Genomic DNA, 24,276 nt, shown 5'->3' with positions numbered 1-24,276 from the left:
TGAGGCAGAAGGGAGGAGGAGAGGGGAGGAGGAGAGACTAGCAGGTGGCTTCATATTGTCGGTATCACCGCATATGTCCCGTCCACTGCTGAGCTGACAGGCAGGGACACAATGTGTTGACCCGAGGGCCTGTTAGAGACCGCCAAGTGGATAAATATAGAGCAGTGGGAGAGCATAGGTGTCTTAGATGACATCTCTAATTATGCTCATCCTCCGCAGTCTATTCCCTCGGTCCAGAGGTGGCTTACAAGAACACAACTGCTGTCGTGCAGGCGAAGCCACAGCGCCATTCTTTGAAGTAAACATTGATAGCAGCCAATTGTGTCTTTTATTGTATCTTTCATGTGCATTCGACCAAACACCCGTTCCCTCCTCTCCGGCACATAATATAAACAGCCCTATGCCTCATTTGGATTTGCAGTGAGCGGGGGTGAGATTGCAGCTGTGTGTGTGTGTTCCATTTGCATATGAGAAAACAGTTTCAAAAGGCGTGTCTATAATGCATAAGAGCCTTTTAAGCTGTCTTTACTGCAACACTCTATTCCTCCCTCTGACAATCCATGCACGGGTTTGCATCATTTTGTGAGACATGCCAGTTTTGAATTATTCAGTCACTCATCTCTGCCACAGCACCGCATTTAACAAACACACATGCACATGTAAAAAGACGGAGTGGTCTACAAGGATACTACAACAGCACCTCAGACAGTCCCTTTGGAGAGCTGGGAATCCTATTACCTAGCTGTCATAACCTGTCGAATGCTTTCCTCTATGCCAGGCTCCCTTTGTTGGAGGGGAATACCATGTAGACCACCAGTCCATTTAGCGGCTGCCTGCTCCGTGCGCTTTAATGGGCCTTGGGCCTTGAGCGTCAGAAGAAAACACAGTTCAATTTCCCTTCACAAGTGCAGAAAACAAGCACCTCCACTGTACCAGCCCCATGCATAATTCACTGTCGGTGATGTGTGTCTTAAACGCTGCTGAAATATACATGGCGGCATATGCAAATTTGGCAGTGCTCTCACATGCTGTACTTGCTAAACAGACAACAAGAGAATAGCATGCCACGCAGACAGCCCCTTCTGGACACAGAGCGTATGTACGGGTGCGTGTTGAGGGAGTGTTAGCCAAACATAATGGTCTTTAATGTGTAGAGAAACATGAGACAATGCTTGCTGTACCCTTAAATGACCGCCAAGTCCACTGAAGTATTTAAATCTTATGTATGGATTTACTAACTGACTAGGAAAAACACAAAAGTAGCATCTGTTAAAGGTTTCTGGAAGGACCTTGTGAAGCTGTATGGTAGCTTTGCTGCTTTTTGCCAAATATGTGATTAGAGGAACCACACACTGAAGAAACGGAAATGTTGACTTTAATGAATTGTATTATGTCACATATTTCATATAACTGTATTAGGTTGGTTGAAAGCAATAAAGGTAAGTTTAAATTAAAAATATTAGATTGAAATTCAGAAAAGTGGGACATTTTTACATTTATTTCCGGGCTTACTTCAATCTGGCATTAAAGAATCCACAGCTTGTAGGTTAACAGTGTGTGTGTGTGTGTGTGTGTGTGTGTGTGTGTGTGTGTGTGTGTGTGTGTGTGTGTGTGTGTGTGTGTGTGTGTCTCTCTCTCATTGTGAAGGGAAGTTGATGAGGGAAGAGAAGAGGGCAGACTGCTGGTGTCAGATTTTATAAATGAGGGAGGAAATGTCTTTATCGCAGGTTTGGACACCCCCACCACTTTCCTTACCGATCCCTCCCAGTGTGTGTGTTCGTGTGTGTGTGTGTGTGTGTGTGTGTGTGTGTGTGTGTGTGTGTGTGTGTGTGTGTGTGTGTGTGTGTGTGTTCGTGTGTGTGTGTGTGGTTTGGACCAGGCTCTGGCTCAGTCCGACTCCCAGCAGTGTATCCTTAACAGGGCCTTCCCGCCGGGCTGCCAGCCTGTTCCCCCCTGACGGGACAACAGCCCAGCTGACGCCCCCACAGCCCTGCCAACACAACCCACACCTCCGACACACAATCTGCTCCTCTGATCCTGAGGAAGGGAGGGAGGGGAGTGATTAAAAACAGGAGAGAGCAAAGATAATAAGGAGAAGAAAGACTATCTTGCACAAAGCAGGTGCAAGTGATGGCTAACTGCAAGATGAAAGGGCTTTATTCTGCATTCTGTTGGACTTGGAGTACGAGTTTATCACAGAGTACATTCGGAAAGGCACGGGGTATACCCTGGTCAGGTTGCTGGTCTATCACAGGGTTAATACGTATACAACTAGATGATTGCTACACTCAAGTTTACTGTTTTCTTTTCAGGAAAACCAGGTAAACAATGGGTGAAGATGCAAACTCCACACTGTCAATGTGGCTGTTCATGTTTAAATATGCACCGGTTTATTAAACTCAAGTTGTGTCTGTGTGTTTAATCATTTCATATAAACAGTGAAACATCTCTGACTACCAACAAAGAAGGAGAGCTCTTCAAATTAATTGGAGGGCAGCCGTTCTAAGGTGGCGAAGAAATATCAAATAAGAAAAAGAAACAGGACTACTAATAAAAGGAACGCAATGTTTTATAACGTATAAAATAATAACTGACCAACCCAAGTGGAGATGGGAGGTTGTAGGCGTGTTGTCATTAAACTTGAACTTGACATTCAAAGAGCTGCTGTGGATACGCTTTGATTTGACATTTATATTGCAGCGGCTAGTCTTTTATAAGTTACTTTCTCTTGCATCTTTTCTTGCCATTTTCTTATAAGTGTATTTAACGACTCCTACTTCAACCTCTCTGTGAATGATTCTTACATAATACGTATTACAATTTTACTAACATATTGAATTTCTTTTCTGAAAACCCACTGCTGAACTGCACTTTATTAAGTTATCCTTCTTTCCCAGAATACACCAGTCCCATTCCCAGTTGCTGCTCTGGCAAACCAGACTAAGCTATAATGCATGTAGTAAACACAAATAGAATTAAAGGTGCAGTGGGTATTTTTGTTTGTGCTTTCACGTACATCCCGGTAAGTCTGGCCCTCGGTGCACAGCTGCCAGAGCTGTGGTGTGACTGCTGTTCGCTGGTGTTGTACAGTGTGTTAACAGGATGTGTAATGCGGTGTGCTGGTCCTGTGCTGCAGCCAGGGCTGTGTGGCAGCAGCACTGTAAGCTACAGTAGGGCGGTTATCATGAAGCAGTTATGTAGCTGCTCTGCTGGGCCAGTCTAATTACAGGAGAACAGCGTGCACCAGTCTGGGCCTCCAAATGGCACCATATGTTTTCCCAGACTAACCGGCTGAATAAATGCCATTTACCCATTCAGGATGCACTGTGCTCTGCGTCTGGGAATCAGTCACTCGCACTCTTATAAAAACCATTCACACCCTACCACCCACCTCTCCCATATAAAACTCAGCTGTCGGTGATTTACCCTGCTCACCCCACCATGCATCCTCACACAGCTTCCTGTTCAGTTTAACCATTTACTAATCCTATTGTAAGTGTCTGTGGCTCTCTAACACACACGGACTCGCATAATGATGTTGTTGATTGTGCTGTAACCAGTTTAGTTAACTGAAGGGATTTGGTTAATGAGAAACAGCCTTTCCAAAAAGCCAGGGTGTGGTCAGATCCATCCGTCTTTTCTTGGGTGACATGTGGTGAGCGACCCGTGCAGCGAACATGATCGGTAACTTGACAAAGGTCAACACTGGTAAACTCGTTGTGGAGTCAGCGACACATTAGAAACCAGAGACAGAAGGGTCGGAAATATGTTCCATTGGAGTTGTTCCTGACTTAGCTGCTTGAGCTCCTCGTAATGTTATTTGAAAACAAATGCAAATACTGTATATCAGAAACCTGCGGTCAGTTGTTTGAAAACGTTTGGCTTGAGCCCATTTAACATGAGGACATAGAAAATTTATCTGACCTGTATAAGCAAGGAGTAAAATAATCTCAGAATGCTTCATGTCGGTGATAAAAAATAAGAAAACTAGACAACAATCCCTATTTTGAGTATTTTCAGAGGGCAAAATAAAGTAGCTCTTATTCTTCTTGTTAATCATCCCTACCTCAAGTTTAGAAGAAGCAAGCTTTTCATAAGGGTTCTGATTTATGTTAATGTAGTGCCTTTTTCAATCGGCTTTAATTCGGATGTAGAGAATTCCCCCAACCAAGACTCACTGGCACAATTACAATCACAGCGCCACTGATAACAGGAGCATAATTCTTTGTGGTTGCAAAAAGCTGACAACATTTGTATCATGACCTCTTTTTTTGGAAAAGCTCCCTGTATCATCACTTGATAGACCTATCACACATCATCAGTTTGTTAATGAGAACAGCCTAGGCCGAGGCACTCACAGATGCCTATCGAGGGCAGAAAACAAAAAGAGAATGTAAGTAAATACGGACTGTAATTAGTATGACAAGGTTGAAAAAACAGATAACACACCGCAGCAGCCCAAAGGCCTCCTCTTTCACACATGCGTATGTACGTGCACTCTCGCGCACGCACAGGACACACACAGACGCTTGACTGTACGCTCACACACACACTGGGAACAAATCAAATGTTTTAATCAGCTTGCTACAGCACATAATGAGGATCCACTAAGCCCCAGCTATCAGCTGCCATCGGCCACTTACTTGTGCCTTCAAAGAGCTGATTTTTCACTTCTTCTACAACCAGATTAACACAGTAGCTATCGAGAATGAACACAGTCTGTGCATGTGCAATAAAAACCTGAAAAGTGTATGTGATGTTTCAGCAAGTGATATCTAAGAAGGCAATTATGTGCAAGCGGACTAGACAGTGCAGCCTATTGGAGGAAAAACGTATATCTGAATACATTTGCCACAACTGTGATTTACAGCAAGGAAATACTAGAGAATGGTTGTCTAAGGTCTTGGTTGGAGATTGTATGAAAGCTTGTGATATGCCATGCCACAGCCCATAAATCTATCTGACAAAGAATGCAATGACCGACTCACTCTTCCACTTCCGTGTTAATGTATCTGATTCGCCTTGAGTGCACACACTTTGTGATGCACACAGTGTGCACCTGGCCCAGCCACACCTGCAGCACAAGGCAATCACATGAATCAGTCAAGACGGTTGCAGGCTAATTTCCACAGAACTGAAGGTATGTCAGAGTTCTTACTCAACCATCCAGGTGTGCGTGTGTTTAGGGGGGAGAGAGAGAGATAGTTGTACGTGTGGAGATTCACAGAATGTGTGCAGGTGGGCCTCCTTGTGCAGCTTTTGACCTCCTGGCACAGCGCTGACCTCTGTGAGGTGGGCTCACAGCTCCAGCCCTCCAGCTGGAGAAGTGATGACCTGAGAACTGAACGAACTGAGGGACCCGTCCTCCTGTCCTTGTCTCCTTCCTTCCTGCCTGCGTGCTGCAATGTGTCCTAAGTAGGGGACACGCAGAGGTGGGTCAACCTGCCTGAAGATATCAGACCAGATGACTGTTTGTTTTCCTTCAACTAACTTGAAAAATAACTTAGATTTTAAACTTCTATCTATTTCTAAAACCTATTTTCCCCAAGCTAATTTATTTTATTGTAGGTAATGTTTATTCTGTTGGTAAAGAATTTTCCTTTTTTGTTTGTATGATATTTCTTTAAAATTGTGTATAATACCTTCCTTAAATTATAATAAATATAATATTATTATTCTTAGATTTAGTATCACTATCACAATTCAACAAATCAAAACAAAAAAGTCAAATATTGGGGAATCGGTTAAATATGTTTGAAAAAGTAAAGTTTTTACAGCACAACAAAAATTAATATCTTGAACTATTTTTGCCATGTTTAACTGTTTAAACTTAAACCGAACACAAATGTGTCTCATACAGACGGAGAGAAGCTGTCCCATCTGTGCCAGAGGTTGCCATTCATGTCAAAGCTAAAGCAAGCTAACTCAGGCCTCTGTAGCAACATCCAGTGCAGCCTGCTGTAAAATAAATGACGTTGTTAGCTGCAGTCTCGCAGGTGAAATGTGCTGCTGCTACAATTATTCTAATGCCAGCATGCCAGAATGCCAGTGCCACCAAATGCTGCTGTCAACCCAGGGGTTTAATTAGTTTGGCACGTGTGCCACTTATAATCACCTGCCATTACCAGTTCTGGCTGCATCTGCTTACACGTCTGTCAGTGGCGAGCAGGCTGTGTGTGTGTGTGTGTGTGTGTGTGTGTGTGTGTGTGTGTGTGTGTGTGTGTGTGTGTGTGTGTGTGTGTGTGTGTGTGTGTGTGTGTGTGTGTGTGTGTGTGTGTGTGTGTGTGTGTGTGTGTGTGTGTGTGTGTGTGTGTGTGTGTGTGTGTGTGTGTGTGTGTGTGTGTCGGACAGTAGGTAGGTGAGTGTATATCGTGGCATCCCCCAACCAAATCTAGACACAAAGGGTTCATAAGCATCACTTCTCTAGAGTACATATATCTTTATTTAAAGATATTTATGGAGGGGGACAGAATTGGATCACAGGCCTCCCTTTTTTAAGAGTGTATTAAACATCTTTAGTCAAAGTAGCTGTCGACTAGAGCCAGGACAATTGTGTTAGTGGTAGAGACTTGTCAGCAGTCCGTCTGTACAGATGCACTGTGAAAGCAGAGGGGAGCAGGGCTTGGTAGTGTCAAACTGCATTGTGAATAGAGCTACACCTCAGGCTGAATACATCACATTGTGATTTCATGAGAACTGGAAGAGGAGGAAGGAGAAAAAAACGTCAGGGCGGCTAGTGAATCTCGACCCAAAACATGAGAAATGGAAGTTAAAAGTGAATCGTTCACTCCCCCTGGCGTAGCAGTGGCTACCTCTGGGGCTGGGTTAGGAGGAGGAGGATGAGGAGGAGGAGGAGGAACAGGAGGAGAAGTGGAGCCTCCTGGCTCTCACAGTCATGTGACGACTGAGCTCAATAGCTGAAGGATGGACCTCAGGCTGTGTATTTAGTTATCAGGTCATGAGCTTAAGTGTGAGTGTGTGTACATGAGATTCCATAGATATGTGACTTCTGAAGGTGTGTGTGCAGAGGAACACTTTCAAACTGACACAACAGGGTCTCGGCTCTCCAGATTCACCTCGGTCTGCCGCAGTACAATAGCTCTAACTATCCCTATTCTTCGCAGAAAGTTCCCATTTAGCAGTAAAACAAGGCTTCAATATTGTGCCGCCTCAAAAACATCTGTCGGGGACTTGTGTGGCTACACTAATTACAAATATCTGCAGTAATCCGGCGCCGATAAGAGAGTCATTACTCCACCAGACATTTATCACTATGGGATTGATGACCCATTTCAGAGGCTGCCTTTGTACAGGGAAGTGAAATCGCTGATATCCCTTTTATCCTACATCGCTGCTGAAGCCATCCATTCGTCAGGAGGCAAGCTAGTTAGAATTGTAATTAACAGCTATGGACTTTGGCCCTAATAGAATTTTTGCAGGAAACTACAGATTGACGTAGGAGGGGACGAGGGGGGAGTTACTGTGTTTTTCTTTTCTTACTAATTGCCACTTGGAGTGGCTGTCTGCAGAGAAAAGATGCTCTGCGCTCTGTTGGGAAAAGTGCACACAGCAGCACTCCCATTCCTCCAAATGCAGAACTTCTGTACATTTGTAAATATGTAAGCACAGCCATTACGAGATGTGCCTGCACTGGCACATTGCTACCATGCAATAATGTGTCAAAGACGCAACACACATTCATAGGTCAAACATAAAATATGCACTTCCCTGCTCGAATACATAAGTTATGGGACTCTTCTTCATTCTCAAACACACTTGCAGACCCACCCACACAGACACACGTACACACAGTGGAGCAGCAGATGATCACAGTAGGTAAGGAGTAAAGGTCTGGCCACCTGCCGGCCACGTCCCATTTCTGTAGCGGTAATGAACAGAGACAGCTTGGGGACCGCCCTGCGAGCTTGTCCCCCCTCCCAGTCTCCCTGCTTCGGGGCAGAGCCGGGGGCCCCGGGGTGACAGGGACGCCAGAGATGTTCCACACACTGACAGGAGGGTCTTACCTGGCCAACCCTCTGCACACACTGGCCCAGCGACACACACAGGGACACGCACAGAGGGGACACATTTGCAGATACACAAAGAGCTGCGTGTGTATGTGCTGTATAAACGTGCACACTGCAACTGTTCACATGTGTTCATACGCATATGCACACACTGAAGAACACACGCGTACACACAAACGCTGACCCGGTGTAATTCCTCCAGCACACGGCTGGTGACAGGAGCAGCTGCGGCCGCTACGGCAGACAGATGAAATTTTCATAACTATCTCCTCCAACTTCCATCCTCACCTTCAGGATAATTTATGACCTGCCTGCCAGCCTTGAAAAGACAATATGCTTGATATGAAATGAAGTGTTCCAGCGGTGTAGGTTATAATTAACAGAGGAGGGGAGAACGGTGTGTGTGTGTGTGTGTGTGTGTGTGTGTGTGTGTGTGTGTGTGTGTGTGTGTGTGTGTGTGTGTGTGTGTGTGTGTGTGTGTGTGTGTGTGTGTGTGTGGGCAGAAGGGGGGTGCCCAGGTGGTGTGGTTGTGTTAGATGAGGTGGAGAAAAAGAGAGAAGGATGGGGCATGTGATGTATATGCATGTATAATGTACATGTGTTTAAACAAAGCATACATTTCTTCAGTTCATTCTGTGATATAGACATTAATCATAAAGTGGCTGTTAAAAATAAAAAATAAAAACCGAGGTGTAGACAATTGTTTGTATGTCTATATATTTTTACATTTAATACTTGACCTTCTTATTGTGCTTAATGTGTTAGCTTACGTAACACTGAAAAAGCACATGTACATTATTTCAGTTGAAAATCCAAAATTGGTATCATTTCAAATGTGTGTTTTAATCAAAAACAAACATGATTTAGATCAGCTAAACTATAATAACAGTATTTTTGGTGAACACACCCTCCGCCGACCCATAATGCTATGCTCTTGCCTTTCGTTTCACATGCCTGCCACACATCCTCAGCCAATCATGCTCTATCAGCTCTCTGGGATGTTGGTTTTGACCAGAAAGAATTCCCTGGTTTTTGTGACAACTAGTAAAACAGGTCCAAACCCCATACACTCCCCGTCTCTGCTCACCACATTGTCTTTTCCAAACTCAAATCTTGTTTCCATATTAAAAAAAGCAGCATTTAATGGGCAACTGTCTCTGCAACAAGTGCGTTTAAAGGTCTGTGGGACTTTTTAATGACAGTTTTAACTCTCTCTTTCTCCCTTTCTGTGCCACATGGCAATGCCAAGCTCTTACTGTGAAATGCGTAATTATGAAATGACTGTTTCCATTAAAGCCTGTGAGCGTTTTAATGCAGTTGTGACTCAGTGGAGGATAAGCAGAGACAATTAACAAAGAGAGAGCGTGATACTGATCGCTGCCAGTTGCAAGTCTGCCATTCCAACAGCGAACCACAAAACGAGAGAAAGCATGTAACTCAACAGCCAATTATTGACTTGTATGAGAAAATGCGAGATAGAGATAAGTGCATATTTACACGAGAATAACTTGTTTGTACAGTAAGTAGAAGGTAACAAGGTAGCATCGTCAGTCATCTCATCAAAGCACATTCCTGCAAGAATAAGACATAATCTTAAGTACTTTCCAGCCTGGGAGCTAACTAGGATGGGAGTGCGTCTGCTACGGTAACAGCAGCTGTGAGATTCTGCTGAGGTCAGGACATGTCATGCATATCTGAGTGATTGCTAAACAGGGCCGGGTGCATGAGAGAAGAATTCATAATTTACAATCAAGCACACTCAAACACACACCTCACAAACACATAGGCCACAGGCGATCTCGCTGCACGCATGTATACGGTCTGAGGGACCACACAGACATGTTTTAGATAAAGACAGACAAATTAGACGACAGCGTCTCAGGCTAACCGCCGCGCTTGCACTAATTACAGGCTGGCCGTCGATGAAAGAGACAGATGACATGTAGTTATTTGTTTTCTCCTACAGTGCCCTGAACCAAGTAAACACAGCAATGACGATGACGGCAAAAGTAGGTGGTAGGAAGAAAAACACAGTTAGAGAACATGGTTGTGGGATGGGAGTTCCACCCACCGCACACAGGTGTCTGCCCACCAACAGAAACCCCTGAGGTAAAGAGAAACAATGGAGCAGCCAGAAAGACTTTTGGCTGGTTACTCCTGCCAAGGTAAACAGACTGAGATCCCCCTGTCTCTCCTGCTTGCAACACAGGACTGTTGTAGGGGCGATGTGGGGTCTGGGAGATCTGATGAACCTGTCAACTCAGGTAGCAACTTGCATAACACAGGCCTGCTTGACAACATGCCCGGACTGACCTTCCGCCAACCACAACTTCGTTTTTTTTATTCCAGCTCAAACACAAACAACAGTCTTGCTAATTAAAAGTGGAAGCTTGATGCAACATTGTTTTAACTGAACCGCACAAGCTCTCTTTCCAAAAACCTTTCATGTAACAGCAACTCAGATTCCTCACACTGAAATAAAGATGATTGCTTATATTCTCTACCCATATACTTGTGTAATGACAGCTAGACAGGTGATGGCTTTGCTAGAGATCTATGGGAACCTATGCCCAGCAAACCCTTGAGTGTATGAAGAGAGTGAGTTGTATATGGGTTGAAAGTAATCCCTGCAGTATGGTGTCTCCATTTCTAGGCCTTTGAGGAGGTCATTGGCCACATTAGACAAGGCTGTGGTCCGTCCGTCTTTATTGTGGACACGACGTTGACAATGTTTCCAACTCCCATCTGGGACGGGAGACCTCCATTGTCTGCTAACTCCCCGACCCACCCCACCGAAGGAGTCGAGGCAGGGTCTGTCAGGGGCCACACAAAAGAAATGTCACCACTACTGGAATGAAGTGCCAGCCAATGAAGGTCTCTATGCCTCTCCACAGGGGGTGCAACTGGTAGCTGACATCACTGGTGGGGTCATCCACGGCCGGGCACGGCTTCAACCTCGGCTCTCTGGCCCCCGGTGACCCCTTGGTTTTGATGACAGACTGGACCTTTTGTGTATCAGCGCCCGGTCCAGGTGAGGACAAGAGAGGATGACAATGGCAGGAAACATAAAGCCAATGGATGCCGGGGGACAGCCCTACAGGTCACGGGTCAAGATGGACAGCTGAGTGATGAGTGCAGCTGTGGACACGTGGACCTCCTTCTCGGTCCTTTAGATCTGCTTGCCATGTCAGCTGATGTAGCTTTTGTCTTGGGATAAAGACCTCACTAACTCCCAACAAGTTGGAGAAAAGTAATAAACACAGGCGACAGATGTACTACGCCACAAATTCTGAGTGTACAGCTATTATAGTTACACCCCTAACCTGTACCATGTGGCTCAGGTCATTTCAAAGGGCAGCTGGGATGGAATTGCATTCAAAATAGAGCCTTAACATTCCACGGACTAGAAAAAGGGCAATGTTTTTGGTTTTTAAATTGTACAAATTAAAGGGTAAAAATATGATATAATCCAAAATCAACAAAAATGTCAAAAATACTTGGAAATTACAGGAACTAGATGCTCTAACAATCAGTCACTTGAATTATAGAAAAAATAGAAAATATGCAATAAATGATATTCTTAGAAATAGAGTGGAGTCTAATATTTCTAATTTCGCATAGAGGTGGATATGATGTATTTTTTATCCCAAGCTGCCACTGCTAAACATCCATTTCCTCTACCAATTCTAATATGAGGAGGAGGGGTATGTGAAAATGACTTTTTGAAACCTAGCTATGTATTAACTCCAAAGCCTATTGAAGAAAACATACCTAGTGCCACCGAACTGCAGCCTTCTCACATCCTGAGCCGTCCAACTGCTTCCGATGCCAAAGGTCAATGGCTGCCTACTCTCCTACCGGCCCACACTGAGAGATGGGAGGACAGGGTTTGCCAAGTCATGCACAAACCCTGCCTTGGGTCATAAACACCTCCGCCTGTCTCCCCTCTTCTTTTCTCCTCCACAGAGGTGAGTTGGGTTTGCACTCTGTTAATCTTTCACTACAGGCCCGCTTGCTTTTACACTGGCCCGCTGGAGAACAGAGGAGGGGAATGAAAGAGGGGTAGTAAAGGACGAGAGTGGAAGAGCAGGAAGAAAAAGCCATAGAGAGGGCCAGATGGGCACCTTCACAGTCCATTTATCAAACCCAATGTGGCCCTCCCCTCCCCTCCCCGCTGCTCTCATGTCCTAAACCCCCATGTAATTCTGTAATGATTTTCATTATCATATAATGACCTTACAAAGCCTACAGCAGTTTGCATGGTCAGTACAAAACTCGCAGCTGTTCCCTTCAGTGTTTGCTCGCCGGCTGTGACAAAGCTTTTTTTATGTTTTTTTATGTTGGTCAGAGCAGTGACCTCTAGGCACTGGAAGGTCACCGTAAGGTCACAGCATCCAGGGGGTTCAAAAGTAGAAATAATGTAATCATTCTGATCCAAGATAGCATCGTAGGCATGTTCCCTGGAGGTTGTGCTTTGCTCTTAAATCTGCAGCTCCTGTGTGGCATACTCAACGGCTCTCCGAGTCACCCACATAATAATCCATCTCTTCCCAGGGAACTCACGGGGCATTTACCAAAGGGACACGGAGGGCAGCATCTATCAAAGAATTCACCGTGTGCATCGGGAAAACCCAGTTACCAGAAAAGCTCATAAGAATAAAAAAGCTCTCATAACTTTGTTGGCTCAGAGTGAATGAATGGACTGCTGCTGCTAGCGGGTCGAGTCGAGGCATCACTCACTTTGAGTGCCTATAAGTCACTCGTGAAGAACCACTGGTCACCAGGTCCAATTTCTCTTCCTTTCCTTCTTGATGGTGCTAAAAATGCCCCGGAGGCAGAAAATGGCAGCGAGCAGGCCCACGTTCCAGCGCGCAGAGTGCTGCTTTAACTGGTGTTTAAGAAACAAAAGTCAGCGAGAAACTTAATCAATCAGTGCTGGTTGTTTATGTTTATGTGCCTCTAGCAAGAGTCATCAATCATGCTTTTTTTTATTTTTCCATCCTTTTGCAAGCATTATGTGTTGAATAGAAACCGTGGAAACAAAAGGCAGTATTATGATAAAAGCCTGCCTGTTGCATATTGTGTGGAAACCTAATTAGGACGCGCAATAAAAATCAGCAAATTAATTTCAAAAGTAATCTTATGGAGAGTGCTTTCATGAGAATAAATGAAATACATCTGACTGAACCAGATTCCCTCAGTCTGTCTCTGATTTTTCACTCTTTTATTTTCAAACAATAACTTTGTCTTCTAGTCTCCATACAAAAATACAAACCTCCTTCTTCCTCAAAAAACAAGCAAGTCCATCCTTAACCTTCATCAGCTGCAAATCTCTAATCAGTACCAGTACGTCCCACTTAACATTGCACACGGCCATGTGTTTAGTTTTGTGTAAATGAGATCTGTTGACAGCCACTTGACAGGATGACCCCCGGCTTTTTTGTAAGTGGGGGCGGTGGGGGTTAGGGAGAGACATTTCATGTGTTTAAAGGGGAGAAGAGGTATCAGGAGCAGCTGGAGTTCAAACACATTGTGTGGGACTCTTGCCCTCCTCCAAAACTAATCTAATCAGTCTTTCACTGCTGATAGAGTAAACGTCTGTCTGCCCCGCCGACAAGGACGGAGCATTTCCTGTCCTGGTCTGTGATACTGGTTGTCAGGATCTTAGGGTGAGGGGTTGGACATGGCTGAAAAGTTGGTAACAGTGCATTGTGGGTGGTGGGGGAGCTTGGGATGATGGGGGATAGCGCTGATGTTACGTTTGGGGTGGGATGGTTTCTAGCTTTCAGCACCTGTAGCTGGAATGCACTATCAGAGCAGGCCCTACATCAGAGTTGTGAGGCGGTGGGCGTCGACACGGCATAGCAAGGTGTGTGGAAACAGCCTGTTTACAAGGCTCATCTGGATGGGGCAGAGCTAAGGGTCAACTGAGGGGGACGACTCAAAACAGAGAGGCGCCGCGGAAAGCTGAGGGCGGCAAAACAGCAGGAAGTTGACATACATCTTCCAGAAGGAGAGATGTTGCTTTCAGGAATTTGTAGTCTTTGGATTATGCCCCTGGCACTCTTTAGGCTCTGGAACATGTCTGGTCCAAAGTGTGTGTGTTTGTGTGTGTGTGACACTGAGGTCAAATCTGTTGATAGAGACAATAAGCAGCGAAACACATGTGAATGCAGATGTAGTGTATACATGCATGGCAGTGTTTGTGTGTGTCCTTGCTAGTGCTGAGGGAGAGACTGACTAAGAGAATGAACAGCTAAAATAACACTGTGTGTGTGTGTGTGTGTGTGTGTGTGTGTGTGTGTGTGTGTGTGTGTGTGTGTGTGTGTGTGTGTGTGTGTGTGTGTGTGTGTGTGTGTGTGTGTGTGTGTAAGGCCCTCCTTTATCTGAATGAATGGCCAGTGTTCTAATCCTTGAGCTCTCTGTCCTTATCTGGAAGGAAGGAAGTGAGCGGGCTTATCCAAGACACACGTGTCGTTGTGATAGCTGTGATAGCTTCCAGGTCCAAGGACCACAAACAAACAGAAACTACAGAACTGAGTATCTGTGGGATCCACATCGGTGCTTCAAAAGGAATCTTTGTCAATGCACACTTACAGCAACGGTCGGGCAATCTTCTCCAAAATCATTTTTTGTTAAACTTGTTGTACATTCCAACATCAGATTATAAATCAAAATTAAAACAACCTCCCTACCTGCCCGGACTCATTGGGACTCACAGGATTTTTCCGCAGGCTACAAGCTTGACAGCCGTTGGATTTATCGAAAGCAATGATTGTATTATCTTTTCATTATGATCACGTTCATCATGATAGTTTTGGGGGGAATGTTTTGGAGGGGGGTCCGAAGGGATGGGCTGTGACTGTTGCCAATTCAGACGACTGTTTGATATACAGTAACTCTAACTAGAAAAGGGTTTGGTAGGATGTGTTGTTTTTGGTTGGATAATTTCTTGACACACCATACTCTTGCTAGCTTCTCAAACAAAGCAGAAGTAAATAGTCGATTAATGATTATTTAGTTTGGAGTTTTGAGTCATGTTTTGAGTTTGAGTCCCCACAGTGTAATTAGTCCTGCACACAAATAACTTGGTGTTACTCATTGTATTTCAACAGATCAATCGCTCTGGTCCTTCCAAGTCAAATGAACCTTTTTGCTTGGCTGCAACATCTCCTTAAGTGATTTCTTGGCAATTTAAGCAACGTTTGTTTGTGTCAAAGTTTTGGATGTGTCTCATTTTCCTGAATTGGGGGTTTCCTAAATATTTGCTTGGGTGAGGACCCTTGACCCCAATGCATGGGTGTGTTATGTATTTGTTGTGAGCATGTTGTAAGCCCATATTGTCATTAACTGAAAGGGTTAATAATCACCATTAGTTTTAATGGTTTCTCAAACAACTCGATTGCACTCCAGTTTGGGCCAATCTAATTTAAATGGACAATTCGGAGATATCCTGAACAAAACATAAATGTCATTATTACACCAGGCAGCCCATTCCAAAACATGTTATTCCTCCTAGTTGTGTGTGATAGGGATACTAGTTTTAATATGAAACCTTGTACCTCATAGAGTGTCCTACTTTACCCGTCCCACACATCTGTCAAACATGTGTTTCTCGAGGGGACCGATAGAAGGAAACAAAGTTGGTTGTACATTGTGTTACCTGTCTCTCCATGTCTGTCTCTGCTGGTGTCTGTCTGTCAGGGCAGACAGCAGAGCTTCTGCCATCTCCCTCCTTCCCTCTCCTTCCTGGCCCTCCTCTTCCTCCAGAGTCCCCAGGAAGAGCATAGTCTGGAAAAAGAAGCGCAGAGGTTTAAAATAGCTGCATCAAGTAGAACTCATGATAGACGTGCTAGAGTGACCTTGATCACGGAAGAACACACCATTCCCTATCTTCATTTAATTAACTTTTCATAGAGACAGCTTAAAGGACATTAGTTGGTCAAGCATTCATCCTAGAGTAAAACAACAATTCTGCCCCATTACATTTCACCTGAGTATTAGACTGTATTTAACTGAGTGGAAAGACTACCTGAAGCATTTCCCTCATCCTATCCTCACTTAAAAAATTACACAGCTCAGAGCCAAGACTCCATTATAACATCCCTGGGACGGCGACATACAGTAAGTCTAGTATAAAGTCAGTTTCACATCAGAGGATGGGCAAATTACACCCGACATTAGAGTGTGAGTCAATTAATCACGTCCTGCACAGCACAGTGTAATGTGTGAGTATCCCCCTGTTGAACATGAATTACAGGCCGGCTTAAAGTGTGACGTGGCACATCAGTGCTAATCTGAAGCATCCTGGCAAACCTTCGCCTCCAAGTCCTCCGCAGCCTCTAAGCCGGTTGAGAGGGAGTCAAATGAAAAAGGATCTGGCAGCCCAAATTAAATGCAGTGCTGTCAGCCACACTCAAATCCCTCTTTCTCCCTCTTCTTCACAGACTCTCTCCCTCTCTGAATATCCTTAAATGTCTCCCCCCGCCTTCTCGCAGCCTCTGAGAAGTGATGGATCTGTAACTCTGACTGACTCTGACGCCTTGTTAAGAACAGTCTCTTCCTGTCACATCCACCAGTAAAGCACGTTCATTTCTTCCCATTAACAGTCACTCGCCTCCCAAGTCATCCAACCCTCTTTTCAAAAAACCCCACAATGTAAGGAAACCTTCATTTCTTCTCCTCTGCCTCGTTTTTAATCCCTTCCTGACTATCCACCTGTCTGTCTTAATTCATGTGAAGATGGGTTTGATTGTCTGTGTGTGTGTTTCCAAAGGAAGGGAGTGTGATTGCAGCGCAGTAATATGCTTACTTCCTGCACACCACACAGGACAGGTGTCAAAACATGTGGCGGTGTGTGACTGATTACGCCTGACTCGAAGGAGACACCAAAGATTACGGTGACCAGGAGGAAGCAGGGCTGGCTGTACCCCCTATGGAAACTGTACCTTTCGTTTTGGATCAAACACTGTCCTCGTGGGATGAGTGTCAGGCAGAGAAAGTGGCAGAAAGTGCATTCAGACTGTATCACCATCTCAGCTAGTAGACATCACATTGCCATGCTGGCCGTGCAGCACAGTTTCAGTGTCTGGAGCAAAGCGCTGATGAGCAAATGATACCTAGTTGATCTGAAACCTGCTTGTGAGATCACTTTAGTTCTTCCCAAAGCTGGCCTAGGAACAAAATGAGTAACAGGAAAGGAAAGACAGCTCAGTCCGATGAGTTTATTCTAACTGTGCTGCATCAAAAAAGATCTAGTAAGAGCTAAATAATTCACAAACTTTTAAAATGAGCCCATCGTGTTTGAACACCATCACCTTGTTGTATATCACGGCTTATTACACGGCTTGGTTGAATACTCAATTCTGATTGGTCAATTTGGAAATTTCAGAGGTTGTTAATACTCGATAACAGACCGCTGTTAAGCAAAAATAATGAACGTTGCTATGGAGGATCGAAGGGATCGTTCTTTTTTTCAATAATGACTGCCTCGGTACACATTATCCATTACTTAAAAATGTTTGACAAATGCTTTTCCCAACCAAATGATGACGACAGAAGTCACCGAAGTTGACCCCGTCGCCTGCCAACACATTGAAGTCAGCTAACATCCTCTATTTAAGACGTATGCGTTTGTGGGTGTGTATTTAAAAGTCTCTTTTTATATTTGTTCTCTTTTTGGGAGTATAGGTGTGCCTCTCGTAGAGTGAATGTGTGTTACCAAGCTTCCTTCTCATGAGATGTGTATGCATGTGTGTTGAGCATGTGTGTTTGGATGCGTGTTTAGAAGAGCCAGTGCTGAGAGAGGCCTTCAGGTTTAGCCAAAGGCTGATCTCCAGGCCATTCAGACACCCCACTGGTTGTTTACTGGTCGAGCCCGGCCTCAGTCAGACTACAACCCTTTATCTCCGGGTCTGTGTTAACACTAATCAGCCCCCTCTTTCCTTCTATTTACCCCATGATGACAGTAGCTATCCTCAGCCTCCACCTCTCCCAGCTTGATGCTGACCACAGATGTCCCCCTGACCCAGGACACATCCCGGGGTGAAAGAGAGGACAACGAGGACCTGGGTACCTCCATCCCTGGTCCAAAGACACAAAACCTCAACCCTGTCTATTTTACTAAACATTTCCGGCCCTGTGCAGAAGCAGGGTAGGTAAACAAACACGTAGCCAGGCCGAGGTGATATTTTGGTTGGTGGGGAACTGGAGTGATGATAGCGTTCCAAGCGAAGGCTGGCTGGAGGGCAGCCTGGGGCGGCTCACTAACACCTCGAGCCAGGACTGTATCTTAACACCAACAAGCATCTGTCTATTCCATCACATAACAACATGTCACTCATTCTACACAGAATAACCGAACGGGAAGACGGTTTGTTGCAGCATATAGTGTAATATGGTGTACATTCCTTAAAACTATAACACAGAATAGAATGTCCCGGGTCACGTACTGTAATGGCTGAAAGGTAAGAGGGTTAAAAAAAGATGCTGAAGAACTCAAGGTTTACACTCCATAAAACAGAGCTACTAGCTGCCCACCAGAGTGTCTGAGAGACTGTTAACACCCCATGAAATGTGGAAGCTGACTTTAGACCAGGGCTTTCAGGGGACCCAGAGCACTCTTAAGCTCACTGGCATTCCCTCATATAGGAAACCTTTTTACGTATGCAGGCCGGAAACACTTCAAAATCCCTAAATGTACCTCCCTATTTAACCATTTGGAAAAAACATGGGTGATTCCCAGCCCAGAATAGAACATCCAAATGACATGTGGTTATCTAAAAAGGTAGGTGTTAAACAAAATCACCAGTAATACCAAACATTTCCCAGGTTTTGGCTGGCGGCTGGTGTTATTTAGCCACTGTGGTTCCTCCTCTCCTAACTGCACCTCTGTCCGTCAAACTGGCAACTTCGACGGCTGTCTCCCTGCCACTATTGGCTTAAATGGATGCAGGTATGACGCTAACCCAATCCTCCAGTTTGTGACTAACTGATGGCATGCAATCACCACAAAACGGTTCTTTATCAATACGTTCACTGCATTAAGTCGGCAATCTAATCAACTACAAAGAGTGAGAAATGCTTCGGACAAAATATCTTTCATGTCTGACTGATTATGCTCAGTACCAAATGTGTGAAACAAGACCGTTTTGAACATTTGAGAGATTTATGCTTAATTCTCTCAAAACGCTACTGAAAGATACATTCTTTGTGATTTTGAGGCTATTTCAGTGAAACAAGGCCATTTTGAAAATTTAACAGATTTATGCTTAATTCTCTCAGAAAGTTACTGAAAGATACATTCTTTGTGATTTTGAGGCTATTTCAGAAGATGATTTTGAAGGCCTACAAAGCATCTGGAGGCTAAATAAACTTCCCTCTGCAGTATTCTTTGTTTTGGTCATCCATTGATAATATCTGGTAACAACCCTATAAAAGGCAAGAATGTCCTCCAAATAGCAATTTGAGATTCAAGACCTCATGTAATAAAAATACGAGAATATATTAAATGTATTGAGGCCTATAATCATCAGTAAGTAGCTAAACAATGACTTAATGCTGTGCTTGCTTTTTTAGCCATCAGCTTAAGACATATTACACCCCAGTAACACACCTGGTGAATGATTGTGGGCAACATTCAGGAGAAAAGAACCATATTCTCTGACCATAGAAATAACATGAGATTTGTTCAATTAAATTACCATTTCTAAAATGTCTCTTGAGAGATTGCTCTATGTTTAACTGTAATTACTCCCTTACTTGACTTCCAATGTATGTCAAGCTTTAACGTTAAACCCTTTTCACCAACTCTTCAGACCCTCCTCTGACTTCCTCCACAGTTTCAGCTCAGCTGCTCAGACATGTGATTTTATAGGCCCTGAGAGTGGGCGTTTGGCAGACTCCATCCTCTCTCCTCTAATACAAGAAACCAATATCACTTTGACCGCTGGTGGAAAAAGGCATCAGGCACCTTGCTCGGGGTAATGGATAGCTTCTGCTCACTGATATAAACAACTAGGGAGCTGTGATCCTGCCAGGACCAGTTCCAGTCTGGACAAGGGATCCGTGTGTATTTGCTGCATGCCACCATCGAGTTACATTGCTCTTGGGGGGGGGGGACTCTCCGCCGGTGGAAAAATTATATTAGCCCGTGAAGAAATAAGCCCAGACCACATTCACTTTTCTGTGACATCACACTTGAAGTCATAAAAAGTGTGTGTGTGCTTGAACGTCAGTGGTTTTTTTCCTGCCGTCTGCCTGCTGTCACATGATTACAGATGGTTCAAAATTGAGGCATATCTGAAATTAAATTTGTTCAGTTTCCATTACGTAAGATTGGTTGATAAATACATACAGTGTGTGTGTGTGCGTGCGTGCGTGCGTGCGTGCGTGCGTGCGTGCGTGCGTGCGTGCGTGCGTGCGTGCGTGCGTGGAAGAAGTGAAGGTTGTCAACATTGCTGGTCAGGCTTGTCTTCCACACTTTGAAGCTCCAGAACCTTTGATATTATCAAAGAGGAAACAGTGAAGACAATGAGAGTAGCGAGCTCTGTAAAAATGTTCTATCAAAAGATGATTCAAGAAAGTTATTTCTTTTTATGTGTGACTTTCTTTTGAATCATCAGTACAACTTTGAGCAGTTCTCAGAGCTGAAACTTACAGAGCAGTGACTTTCAAAAAGGTTTCTTGCAACACTTCTTGCAGTTAATCCAAACAAACCATGCTAACGTTTAAGACATTTTAAAAGTGTCCAGTTTATTAGGTGCACCTTTAGAGTCTTATGCATTCAAAAACTGTTCTATTAGGTCTACTCTTAGGATGGCTTTAATGTAAAACATGTTGTTGAAATTCTCAAAAGGTGTAATTAAATTAAATGTTTAAGCCTGGATACTGGTGTTGTACATTATATTTCAATTTTCTTTTAATATAGTACACTAAATATGGTATACACATAGTAATAGTAAGTATCCCAGTACAACACTGACGACCTTAATAATAAACGTATATGATTTTCTGAATTTTCAACAATGTCACCAAAAACTAAATATATTTACCGTCAAAAAGATAAATATGGCAGGTCTGTTATTTCAACACTACAATTAAAAAAGATTGAAAGACATACAACAAAATATTTTTAGCCAACCAAGAAGGGCCTCGAGACTAGAGATCAGTAACTTGTGTGTGTGTGTGTGTGTGTGTGTGTGTGTGTGTGTGTGTGTGTGTGTGTGTGTGTGTGTGTGTGTGTGTGTGTGTTCTCACACAATCTCCGTGGTGACGGAAACATAGACCCTTCTGCCAGTTTGACCCTCACAAGGTCGCCGGCACCATCAATTATGTCAGCCAGTAAAATGGGCTTTGCTACACACAGCAGATTATATGGAGTGTAAAACATTAGAAAAATGTGTCTGAAACACCACAGTAACATGTTTGAAGTGACAATGGGTTGGGGCGGGGGGGAGAGACACTCCCAGAAAGGGAAGACTAGTGACAAGTGATTTTGTTTGAAGGCATTGTAACACACTCAAGTGGGCAGGGAAGCTTTCTATGGCCCCTACGGCACTCCATCTTCCGGGCAGAATACAAGCGGGATTGAAGGACATATGCTTTCCACAGGGTCAAATGAAGCAGAACTCACAGGCTTTTGTGGGGCTCCCTTTTGGTGGTGAGAAGAAAAGGCAAATCTGTTGTTGGGTTGTAGTCCAATGGGCCCACAAATATCGCATAAAAATTCACCAGCCTGTTGCTCGCAAGGCTTTTGTCTCCGTCTCATGATAAGGAGTGTGGGCCAGTTTGGACTAATGGCTAAACCACATAGTTCTTAGTCTGAATGAGCTGTCCAGCAGACAGACAGACACACACACACACAAACAAATGCCTCATCCATCCATCACAGGAAAGCTTTGAGAGGCGCTTTGACTAATTCAGGACAATGAAGACAGAGCTGGACAGAGATGGTTGCGATGAGCGTGACACTCAAGCGCCTTCTGCTCTGTTAAAACCCTCTTACTCTCCTTCACCATATGAAAGCTGAGTCTAGATTCTAGCTAGATAGCAGATTGTGATCAGCACCTCACTCTCCTGCCAGTAAAAAGCTTTTTGCTGACTGGGGCCAAAGCCAGCCTTTTTCTGAGTCCCGGAGTTACAGTGTAACACACACTGCACCGTACTTCAGCTCTTCAAAAATGCTAAACCAATAAAAAGGGTTTCCATCCATCGAGACACGCTAGCATACAGGTTAGGGCTTTTTTTTTTTTTTTTTTAAAAAGGTGGAATTTGTGTGCCGGGGCTGAATAGTGTCGCTAACAAAGTTTTGATTGAATACAAGAAGTATGAAATGTAGTGATTCCTCCATTTCAGCAACTGGCTGGAAACCATGGGGCGAAACTAAACAGACTCTCTTATATGTGACTACCCTGACATCAATTGTGAATTATCTAAAGAGGTAAAGCCAAAAAGAAAGACTGTCTAAAATGGAACAGATTAGGATCAGCAGGTTCCCTAATACTACTACGAAATACTTTATTAAAGGACAAAAGATCTGTGTAGTTTCAGCAATAAACAATCTTTGGTTTTATGGATGACTTTGGATTTGTGTGATTCAAGACAAACCAACATTGTTCACATCTGTTTTGTTTGTAATTGATATTATTATGGATGTCAATCATGGCAGTTCAATTAATTGCTTAATTTAAAACAAATTAAAGTGTTACTTCTAATCTTTCAAAATACTATACATTAAGTGACGATAAATCTGCTGCTTCCCTATAGTTGAGTTGTGATTAGACGGTCTTGTTGCCATGAGACATTCTCTACACACTAAGCGTCCGTACAGTAATACACAATGGCACACACCATGAAGCTGAACATATAACTGGATTATGGACTCAAAGACTGTCTTCTTCAATCTGGCAAATGAGTCACAGACATAGCAGTATATGTTGAAAAAGATTTAACACTGTGGTGTATATATTAACTAATTAATTAAAGGGAATTAATACATTGCATCATCACATCTAAATATTGTAATGAAACAAATGCTTTGCGATATTGTGTCTTGGCAGCATAAGGCAGAAGTTCAAACTTAAAGGTGACCAATCATGCAAAATGCACTTTTGTACGTCTTTTCTACATGAACATGTGTCCCCGGTGTTCCAGGGAACTCACCAAGTGTCAGAAAACACAACCCTCTCTATTTTCCTCCATACTCAAATCACATAAAAAGGGGCTGTAACGGATCTGATACAGACTGATCCAGATTTGAACACTTCTATGACGTCACAGAAGTGGCGCTACGGCTATTGGGTCAACTCCACCAATCAGGAGGAGACAGCCACGGACATTGCCGTTGGAAAGCACTGGAGACGCTGTAGTACATATGCCAGGCCTGTAGATGGTGCTGTTCTCACAGAATCAGCCCATGCAAAGACAGTGTTCAATTGAGCGAAATGAGGAATGGCTAAAATGCATGATCTGTTTGGTATTATAAATAGTATAAGTATAAATATGCCTTATATAGGTATGGTCCTACGCTATATTACTCAAATATATCATGATAGGTCCATTTTAATGCATGATATTTATATTTGCTTATCATAGTTTGTATGTTCAGATTATATCTATCAAATAAACTCTTGATTGATTAATATTCTGTTTAGGGTGTTGTGTGAGGAAGTTCTTGATGAGTACTTAAAAAAAACCTTGAGGAAATCTGTGTTTTCAAATAGATTTCCAGACAAATCCAAATGAAGATTAACCTATTTCAAATGACAAAAGACATCACTGGTCGCAGGGAAGACACATTCAAAAACATTGAAATCAAATGAAATTAAGTACGGATAGAATGGATAGCATTCACTTCTATGGCTAAAGTTTTTACCCAAAGTGACGCATTTTAACCATACAATCCAAAAATTGCAAGAATCATTCAAATACATACAAGTTATTAAATAAATAAAGCGCTTCTTGTGTTTTTTTGTATTGGTTTGTTCTCACTCTACTTTAGGAAATAGGTAGCACCATTCAAAAACACTGATGGGGTCCTTTAAATAAACACTGGCTAATGTTCTGCTAATTTTCTTTACTTCTACTTATTTATAGAAAACAGATTACGTTAGATACTCAAGTGCTCCTACACACACCTGTTTTACCACACATGCTCTCCCCCACTAGTGTGTGTGTGTGTGTGTGTGTGTGTGTGTGTGTGTGTGTGTGTGTGTGTGTGTGTGTGTGTGTGCTCCCCACCTAGGGAGGC

At 43.6% G+C, this 24,276-nt stretch overlaps 1 protein-coding gene across 1 annotated transcript in view; it reads right to left on the bottom strand.

Annotated features, from left to right (window-relative positions):
* The window catches only part of LOC104952182 (alpha-ketoglutarate-dependent dioxygenase FTO-like), a 68,151-nt gene extending 51,773 nt beyond the window's left edge, over positions 1–16,378 (bottom strand). Inside the window, exons 1-2 of the mRNA XM_010778951.1 lie at positions 16,344–16,378; positions 15,691–15,818 (exon numbers count right to left, since the gene is read on the bottom strand). Coding sequence (XP_010777253.1) covers positions 15,691–15,815 — 125 coding nt within the window. The 5' untranslated portion in view covers positions 15,816–15,818; positions 16,344–16,378. The remainder of the gene's footprint in view (positions 1–15,690; positions 15,819–16,343) is intronic.
* Between the last annotated feature and the right edge of the window lie 7,898 nt (positions 16,379–24,276).

This window comes from Notothenia coriiceps, unplaced genomic scaffold, assembly GCF_000735185.1.
Source record: "Notothenia coriiceps isolate Sejong01 unplaced genomic scaffold, NC01 NC01_scaffold00019701, whole genome shotgun sequence".
Taxonomy (NCBI): domain Eukaryota; kingdom Metazoa; phylum Chordata; class Actinopteri; order Perciformes; family Nototheniidae; genus Notothenia; species Notothenia coriiceps.
The sequence above is the reverse complement of the archived record's forward strand: the minus strand, read 5'-3'. Positions and strand labels throughout refer to the sequence as shown.